Source organism: Magnolia sinica, chromosome 17 (assembly GCF_029962835.1).
Source record: "Magnolia sinica isolate HGM2019 chromosome 17, MsV1, whole genome shotgun sequence".
NCBI classification, from domain to species: domain Eukaryota; kingdom Viridiplantae; phylum Streptophyta; class Magnoliopsida; order Magnoliales; family Magnoliaceae; genus Magnolia; species Magnolia sinica.
The window spans coordinates 396,310-406,356 of NC_080589.1; the positions used below are offsets into that span (position 1 = coordinate 396,310).

At 43.1% G+C, this 10,047-nt stretch overlaps 1 protein-coding gene across 1 annotated transcript; it reads left to right on the forward strand.

Annotated features, from left to right (window-relative positions):
• Nucleotides 1–864: 864 nt before the first annotated feature.
• On the forward strand, nucleotides 865–10,047 carry LOC131230313 (eukaryotic translation initiation factor 3 subunit C-like). Its single transcript, XM_058226171.1, has 3 exons — nucleotides 865–1,077; nucleotides 1,195–3,027; nucleotides 8,850–10,047. Exons 1-3 carry the CDS (start codon nucleotides 1,054–1,056, stop codon nucleotides 9,828–9,830), a joined length of 2,838 nt encoding a protein of 945 aa, XP_058082154.1. The 5' UTR covers nucleotides 865–1,053; the 3' UTR covers nucleotides 9,831–10,047.

Consider the following 10,047-nt stretch of genomic DNA (forward strand, 5'->3'; position numbering starts at 1 on the left):
TGATCAAAACAAACTCTCAACAATTGCATTTTACTTGAAATTATCCACGCTTCTCATAGGTGCAAGAGACAAAATCCAATAAAAATAGGTTGTAGAATGTACAACTTTGTATATGCCATCTAGTTCCTTGACTAAGCTTTTGTTTTTATACATTAACACCTGCACCCACACTCCATGGGCACCGAAAAGATAACTTTTTACATAGAAGCCGAGTATTTCTAGCATTGAGCCGTGAGTAGGGACCCATTACCTTGACTATGCCTAGTCACATGAAAGGGGCCTACAACTTATCAAGCACCATGTCCGGGGAGATTAGTCATCTGATCCACTCCATCCATCAAGTGAACTGTCATATTTTCACAAAAAATTAAAAAAATTTCATTTGAATCCAGGACTCAAGTGGGCCACAACATGAAAAAGTAGGCAGAAAAATGCATACGGTTGAAACTCCTTGGGATCCACCGTGATGTTAGATAACATCTATACCGTTCGTGAAGTCATTCCTACCGGGATGAACTTTTTTTTTTTTTTCCTCTTTTTTCTTTCCTTTTTCTTTCCCCCTGAGATGTACTGGGATGAACTGAAAAAACAAATATTATCATGGTCTAAAACTTTTGTCGCCAAGGAATGTTTCAACGGTGGACGTTCAATCATCACCGTTTCCTGTCATGCGGCCCACTTTAGTTTTATATCTGCCTCATTTTTGGGCCATGCACTAAAATAATCTGGAAAAACTGATGGACGTGGTGGATTTCTAACAAACATCATAGTGGGCCCCACCTAGCTTCCCGTTGCAGGAAGTTCCTGTACGTATGTAGCGCGGGTAGCCAACTGTAATTCCGTGACGCCCCCCACATGCCGAGCAAGCGATTTCGATTCATTAGGTATTCCTTCATCTCCCCGCCGAAGCTCACCACTCTCCTTCTTTCTACGCACAACCCCAGCTTCGAAAACAACTCCTCCTAGGCTTTCTCAAATCTAGGAGATTTTTGTGCTGCTGCAGCTGCCGCTGCCTGCCTTTCTTTTCTCTCTTTGGATCGGAATCATAGAAGAATGTCATCTCGTTTCTGGACACAGGTGCTTCCATTCTCTTAACCATAACCCAACCCTAATCCTATTTTCCAATACTTTCTTTGCTAACGACTCATTGGAAACAAAAATAAATCCAAATCACACACATAATTTTTTTTTCAGGGAAACAGCGATACAGAAGAAGAGGAGGAGAGCGATTTCGAAGATGGGTCCGAGACCGGTGCCGAGCCTGGAACCACTGCTACTGCTGCTGCTGCTGGGAGCAGATATTTACAAGGCAATGCCAGTGACAGTGATGACTCTGATGGCCAGCGCCGCATTGTCCGCTCCGCCAAGGACAAGCGGTTTCAGGAGATGTCGGCTACTGTTGATCAAATTAAGAACGCCATGAAGATCAATGACTGGGTCAGCCTCCTGGAGAGCTTTGACAAGATCAACAAACAGCTTGAGAAGGTCGTCCGGGTCACGGAATCGGACAAGGTTCCAAATCTCTATATCAAAGTTCTTGTGATGTTTGAGGATTTCCTAGTGCAGGCACTGGCGAATAAGGAAGCCAAGAAGAAGATGAGCAGCAGCAATGCCAAGGCTTTGAATTCGATGAAGCAGAAGCTCAAGAAGAATAACAAACAGTTTGAGGATCTGATAAACAGGTATAGAGAAAAACCTGAGAGCGAGGATGATGGAGAGGCTGAGGAGCAGGCAGAGGATGACGAGGATTCTGGTTCGGAGTTTGAAGAGGACCCCACGAAGATTGCTACCATGTCGAATTCGGAGGAGAGCGATGAGGACGGAGATAAGGATGGTGAAGCCGAGGGTGGTGGTGGTGGTGGCTGGGAGAAGAAGATGAGCAAGAAAGATAAGCTCATGGGTAAGCAATTCATGAAAGACCCTAGTGAGATAACATGGGACACTGTTGATAAGAAGCTCAAAGAGATTGTCGCCGCAAGGGGTCGGAAGGGGACAGGACGGGTCGAGCGAGTCGAGCAGCTCACGTTTTTAACTAAAGTTGCCAAGACACCTGCCCAAAAGCTCGAAATCCTATTCAATGTCGTCTCTGCCCAGTTTGATGTGAACCCAAGTCTGAGTGGGCACATGCCTATTAATGTCTCGAAGAAGTGCGTGCAGAACATGTTCATCGTGCTTGATATCCTTGAGCAGTACCCAAACATTGTGGTGGACGATTCAGTGGAGCCTGAGGAGAAAGAGACACAGAAGGGAGCTGACTATAAAGGGATGATTCGTGTCTGGGGGAATTTGGTTGCCTTTCTTGAGCGTATGGATGTGGAGTTCTTTAAGAGCTTACAGTGCACCGATCCATACACTCGTGAGTACATTGAAAGGCTTCGGGATGAGCCAATGTTCTTTGTTCTCGCACAAAATGTTCAGACTTATTTAGAACGGATAGGGGATTTCAAGGGTGCTGCGAAGGTGGCCTTGAGACGTGTTGAGCTTGTGTATTATAAGCCTCAAGAGGTTTATGATGCGATGAGGAAGCTAGTAGAGCAGGATGGTGCAGAGGGTGGAGAATATGGGGATACGGAAGCAGATGAGGAACCACAGATGGTTGAGGAAATAAGAGGCCCATCAGCGTTTGTTGTAACCCCTGAGCTTGTGCCTCGAAGGCCTACTTTTCCGGAGAATAGCAGGACATTGATGGATATACTCATTTCGCTAATATACAAGTATGGAGATGAGCGGACTAAAGCCCGGGCAATGCTTTGTGATATATATCACCATGCTATCTCGGATGAGTTCACAACAGCTCGTGATTTGTTGTTGATGAGCCACTTGCAAGATGGTGTCCAGCACATGGACATTTCAACACAGATTCTCTTCAACAGGGCAATGGCCCAACTTGGTCTGTGTGCATTTAGGGCCTCTCTTATAACAGAAGCACATGGCTGCCTTTCGGAGCTATATTCAGGCGGAAGGGTAAAAGAATTGCTTGCACAAGGTGTTTCACAAAGCCGTTACCATGAAAAGACCCCAGAGCAGGTACCTCTGCTCCTACATGTCTTTAATCGTAGTGAGTTTATATTAAAAAAAAAAAAAGAGAAGAAGAATAGAAATCATAGTGCCATTCCTTTTTTCACTAATTGCTGACTGGGCTGATCTTTCTCTGCTTCTATTTCATCTTGAAGTTGTTGGTTTTTTCTTGACATTGTACCGTGACAAGGTCCTATTAAATTGTTTAATGAGGTTTTCATCATATTTTGTTAGTTGCCTGTATTTGAGTATGTGTTGCTAATATATATTTTGCTATTATGGATATGACATTGTTTTCTGTTTCATGGTTAAGCTTTGTGTGATCAATATCTTATTAGGTGGACATGTCTTTCAATGATGTTGTCATACGTGTGTGCATGTTTGAATGTGCACAGGGCTTTGTTTTTATACAATTCGGGGCGGTAGAAATGCACTGCCTACTCACATGTTTGTTCATGTTATGGTTGTACAGACTAGTTGCTGCCTTGTTCGAATCTGAGAATAATTTGGTTAGACATAAATGTGGGTAACATTCCATTTGAGTGTGGGTGCACCTTTTTAGTCACTTTTACTTGTTTGGAAAGTCAAGTTGGTCACCGATCATTTCTAGAAGCATAGGAGAGCGTGCTTTTTTTTTTTGAAAGATGACAAAATTTTATTAAAAGCAAAAGAAAGTAGAAACAACAACAGAACAGGATGCCGAGAAGGTGACCTAAAACTACCCAAGAAAAGCCAAATTACATCCCTTTAAGTTAGAGACACAAGAAGCGCATTTTATAACCAACAATCTCACTATTGAAGCACCTGCTCACCTAGCATTTCTTTCTTCCCAAACAGTCCACCAGACTGCGAGTAACACCATTTTTCAAAGAACTTCTTTTTCTTTCCCTAGACCCACCCTATGCCAAGAGGAAAAGAGACAGTCCACTGAATCTGCAACAGCCCACATCATATGAAAGCAACTCAACATATCTGCCCAAATCAGGTTTAGGAAATGGCAATGCGCAAACAAGTGGTCCACCATCTCCTCATCTTGCATGCACAATATGCAAATATTTCGAATCACCATAGATCTCTTCCAAAGGTTATCAATGGTTAGAACTTTCTTCCTCTTTACTAGCCAACCGAAAGCCGCTATCTTTGGAGGGACATTGTAATGCCAGACTAATCTTTTGCTCTCCACCTCCCTTTGATGCTCACCTCCCCTCACAAGTGAGTAAATAAATTTACCCGAGAGTGACCCCAATTTATCGGCCTTCCACTCCATCTTATCCAATTCGAAGGAGATCGAAGAATAGAAATGGATGTGCTCAAGAAGGTCGGAATAATCAACCACTTCCTCATGATGGAGATAGCGCCTACAAGGTGGTTTCCAAACAACTGCCCGTCTAATTCAGGAGAAGCAATCTGCCTCCATAATGGATGGATCAGGGACCAATTGGAAAATGCTAGGAAATTCATCTTTTTGGTAGGAGGTTCCTGCCCATATATCTTCTGAGAACCTGAATTATTTGCTCTTACCTACCGAAAAGCCCACACCTTCCAAGAATGCTGATTTTACAGAATGGACGCCTTTCCACAAAGCCGAAGCCTTATAGGTTGCCAAATCCCTCGTCCACCAACCTCCAATCGAGGAATTGTATTTGCTTTTGAATACCTTTTTCCAAAGGCCCCCCTCTTCCTCCCCAAATCTCCAAAGCCATTTTCCGAGCAACGCAGCATTCATGGATTTTAGGTCCTTGATACCTGCTCCTCCCTTCTCGTAGGTTTTGCAAACTCCATCCCAATTCACCAGATGGAAAATTTTCTTCTCATTTGCTCATTGCCGTAAGAAGTCTCACCTCAACTTTTCAAGCCTTGAAAGAACCAAGGATGGGCACTTGAAAAGTGATATGAAGTAAAGGGGGAGATTCGATAAAGCTGCTTTAATGAGCGTAATACGACTGTCGAGCGAAGGATGTTGGATTTTCCACCTTGCAAGCCCCCTCTTGAATCTTTCCACGACCTTATCCCAAAGGTGTTTAGTTGGCTTGCCCACACATAGGGACAACGCGACGAATGAAGCCGGAAACGCCCCTGGTGCACATCCAAAGACCCTGGCTAACTGCTCCACCTTGTTGTCTTCCATGTGTACGCCAAACATCTTACTCTTCGCCATATTGATTTTTAGACCTGACACCACCTCAAAGCATTTGACGATGGTTCCCAATCTCTCCACGATGTTGGGAATTGCTCCCCGGAAGAGAAGAGTGTCGTCAGCAAATTGCAAATGCGCGATGGGTTGGGACATCCCCTCCTCCCTGAAGTCGCAAATAAAGTCTTCATCTTCATCCTCCCCAAAGTCTCAGCCACCATAAGAGATAACACTTCTAATGATCTTCCACAATTGAGTTGCTAGAACCTTTGCCAAAATTTTGCAGGGCCCTCCAATGAGACTTATTGGTCGAAAGTCCTTCACTTCAGCGAGTTTGCATCCGAACTCTTAGGAATAATAGTGACAAAGGATGCCCCAAGATCAGCCAACAGGGACCTCTATAAAAAAAATTCTGATATGAAGTTCACAACATCCCCTTTGACGGTCTTCCAAAAGATTTGAAAGAAGGCCATCAGAAAGCCATATGGGCCCGACGCTATATCTCTCCCCAACGAATCTATATCAATTTTGACCTCTTCCTCAAAAAAAGGACCCTCAAGCGAATTAGCCTGTTCATTAGAGAACCAATTCAAGGTAAGATATTCTAGCCTTGGTCTTCTCCACTCCTCACCCGATGACAAATCCTCATAAAACCAAGGAATTTCTATGGAGAGATGATCTTTATCTTCGACGCAAGAGCCATTAATCATGATGCTATTTATTTTGTTGATCCGGGCACACGGCAATATTGGAAAGAGATTTCCTGTTTGTGCCACGCTGCCCTAGAGCTACCTTCTTTGATATAAAGCTTCCCTCAGCTCCCTGCATGCCCTTCATCTCCTCACTAGTAGTTTAGTCCTTCATCTTCTTCCTGGCAGCCCCTCCTTTGAGAACCCATTCCATTCCCAATATAGACTCTTGCTGGCCCATACCTAACTTGTTGAACTGATAGAGATGTGCCTTCAAAGCGTCTACCATCAAATTCATCTGCCACACGCTCGACTTCTTCTTCCTTCTCATACGGTACAAAAGCAAAACCACGAACATCACCAGAGTCTTTCGATCTAGGTAGCACTACTTCCCGCACCGATCCTACTTGACCAAAAACCCTTCTGAAATTAATCTCCGACCAGCCTAAGGGGAACTGCTCCACAAACGACGTTAGGAGCTCCGACAGAGAGCAGACGTTGGAACTCAATCCTTCTCCGGTAAGTTTATTTTTCTTAGATACTGGGATCCATTCTTCTTCTTCCCCTCCATCCCTTCTAGAAGCATGATCAACCTTCCTCTCCCCTACTATCCCTTTGCCTTTCTCTTCCCACTGCCGAGGCACAAGTGGCCTGGATGGAGCCTCAGATACTTCTCTAGCTTGCCCTTCGCAGAAATCTTTACATCCATCCTCTCCATGAGATTTATGTGCTTTGTCCCCAATTTGATCTTTCCTGATGAAGATCTCCCGGATAATTCGTCTGCTCGATTGATTGTTCCATAGTTGATTAGAGCTCATTCTAGATTGTGTCATCACTTACAGTCTACGACACGGTCACCATTTGGATGTGGCCTCACCATAGGAGATCGTACCTATCAATAGAAGAAGAAGAAGAAGAAGAAGAAGAAGAAGAAGAATGATTGCTGTGAGTCCGTAAAACTCCTCTTGATGCGATATGGTTTGCACAGAACCTCAAACATATCAAACCAGCTTTATATTTATTTCCAAATAGTAGCCCTGCTGACTGCATAGGGCTACGGCTGACTGTATCCAGAATAGCATCTGCTTGACTTAATTCTGCTGGTAATGGGCCATGGAGGAGGAGGGTGTCAGTGGACCAGGCTTGGATCCTCCTGGGAGAGTAGGGGAAACTCATGAAAGCAATAAGTAGGGAAAACACATGTCATTTTTTCACACTTTTATTTCATGACATCGCATTCAAAGTTGCAGAATATTTTGGTAAATTGGTTGTATTTTAGTACTTTTTTATTTTTTATTTTAGTTATTATTTTGATGTTATATATAATGATGTGTTGTTGAATTTCTCCCATTGGAAGTGAGTATTAATGTAGTTTGTGCCGGTAATACTTCTGTATTACAATTTTGTAAATCGGGTTGATCATTGGAGTAGCTATTCCTTTTTAGTAGAGGTCATGTATTCTTTGCAGGAAAATATTCACTCTTCTTTGTGAGATGAGTATGTGGAATGGAGCAGTGTTTTGAAACATGGACTGGACCAGGTGGTCAGACCAGTTTGGACAAGAACCACCTACCAAAACATCTCAGGTGGCTGGAAACCTGGTTTAGGCGGGCAGCTGGTTTTGAAGAAAAAGAAGAAAATGCTGGTCAAGGGTCAAAAGCCTGACCTCTACTATAAACCAAAGTCCCAAACCACAATGTTAGGAGTAAATTGTTTGATAATGATTGTATTTTAATGATTTTAGGTGAAGGACATTCTTAGGCCAGAACGGATCAGCTCAGGTCTGATTGGTTGGATTGAACTGCCCACAAATGTGTTTTGGTCTGGCCTGGTTTAAAACCTTAACATGTAGTTATTGATTGGCTTTGATTTGGGATTTGTATATCCATGCTAGTATTGTCTTGGAATCACTTGATTGTTTTTAGGCATATTCTGCTTCAAGGGCAATTCCAGGGTACCACCATCTGCCATCTACAGTTTCCTTTTGCTTTTATGTGATGCAAAACTTCCCATTACCAATCACAGTCTAAAGTCTGAGCAACCCTCAATTGTTGTTACATACACGTTTTGTAACTTCAATTGTCATTTTGTGAGGTTTGATGCATTCAAGTGAAAGAAATTGCTGATTCATTATTTTTTACCTTAGAACGGTAGGAGAGTAGTGTACAAGCCTTTGGATCAGGGGGGTGCAGGTTTAAGGAGTTTGGAAGTCATAAATGCGGCATTATTAGGTAAATGGGTTTGGAGGTTTGGGGTGGGGCAAAAGGAAAATCAGAAAGCATATATTGCATCTTTGTATTTTAGTAGGCCGGGTTATGGTGCATCTGGCTGGAAAGAAATAAATGTTGTTTCAGGAGTAGAAAGAGGCATTGTCGGAAGTTTTCAATAGCACAAAATTTCATGTTATGGAATGGGTGAATGCTTGTAATGTTCTACGCTTAGATCAGTTCTCTGTTTTGTGGCTCAAGTTGTAATTATTTTTTGTTTTTTTCCCTTTTCTTTGTATTCTTTGGACTTGGCCTTTCTCAATGTTTATTGTTTCACCAAAAAAAAAAAAAAAAAACTGTAGGAGAATAGTGTCTCTGTGTGTTTGTGTCTGGGCATTTGGGAGTATGCATGTGAAATCTTATTTACGAGGGTGTGTATTTCACTTTGGTGCTCCCTCTGGACACCAGTCGTTTATTGTCATTAGGGTTAATAATATATCATTAAGGTGTGAGAGACATGTTATTCTCTGCACAACTCCTTTCTCCCTCTTGTATCAAAACATCTCTTCTTCTTCTCCATGTGAAACGTCACAAGAATGCAAATCCCTGGTTGAGATTATTGCAATTTGTGGCTCAATGCTTACTGTTGCAGCTAAATCTTTTCAATAGCTTTGAGGACTGTAGACTCTCTGGTATTCTATATCTAGCTTTGTGTAATTTTTTCTTCACCATTCCCTTTTTTTTTGCTCTATTCACTTCAATGATCGAGTTTGTGTTCTTTGTGCTATTTTCCCTTATCAGGAAAAGCTGGAGAGGAGACGCCAAATGCCATACCACATGCACATAAACCTAGAGCTTCTAGAGGCTGTACATTTGATATGTGCTATGCTTTTGGAGGTCCCAAACATGGCAGGCAACATGCCCGATGCCAAATCCAAAGTAAAAAGCAAGACATTCCGACGGTTGCTTGAGGTGAGTGAGCGGCACACTTTCACTGGCCCTCCAGATAATGTTCGGGACCATGTCATTGCTGCGACAAGGGCACTGTTTAAGGGCGACTTTCTGAAGGCTTTTGACATAATAAAATCCCTCGAGGTTTGGAAGCTCCTAAGGAACCGAGAAAACGTGTTGGAGATGTTGAAGACAAAGATCCAGGAAGAGTCTTTGAGGACCTACCTGTTCACGTATTCCCCATGCTACAATTCTGTTAGCTTGGACCAGCTTACTACCATGTTTGACCTTTCTGAAGCTCATGTACACAGCATTGTGAGCAAGATGATGGTCCTGGAAGAGCTCCATGCAAGCTGGGACCAGCCAACGCGATGCATTGTCTTCCACAATGTCGAGCACACAAGATTACAAGCACTTGCATTCCAGCTGATGGAGAAGCTTTCGGTTCTTGTCGACAGCAATGAACGGGCATTTGAGGCAAAGACGGGCGGTGGGTTGGATGGGCTTCCCTCGAGGCGGAGGGAAGGTCTGGACTATGCAAGTGCGGCAGCAAACAAATGGCAAGAGAACTCATCTCAAGGACGTCATGGGGGATATGGAGGCCGTTCTGGATATGGCTCTGGTCTGGCTCTGGGAGGATTTTCAAAAGACAGGAGCGGGCAGGGGCCACGTGGGACAGGTGGGTATTTAGCGGGTTACCAGAGCATGCGTTACCAAGATGCATACCGAAGTGTTGGAAGGACTCCTTACCCAACAGGTTTGTCTGTGAGAGGATTGCAGATGGAAACGTCTGCCCGCATGGTTAGTCTCAACAAGGCCAGACGTGTTTAAAAAGAGAGTTGCAGTTTTGGTGTTTATCTTTGGTGATTTTCTTTTTCTGCTTCTTATTGAAGAGTTTTGTTTTGTTTTTTTTTTTTGCAAGCTTTTGGGTTGTTCCCCCATCGAACTTGGAAGGCTTTCATTAGAGATCTAGATACCTCTTACAAGCTTTGCTTATTCTTTTTATTTAAACAATCAGCATGCAAATTTTGATTTGTTATTTTCATTA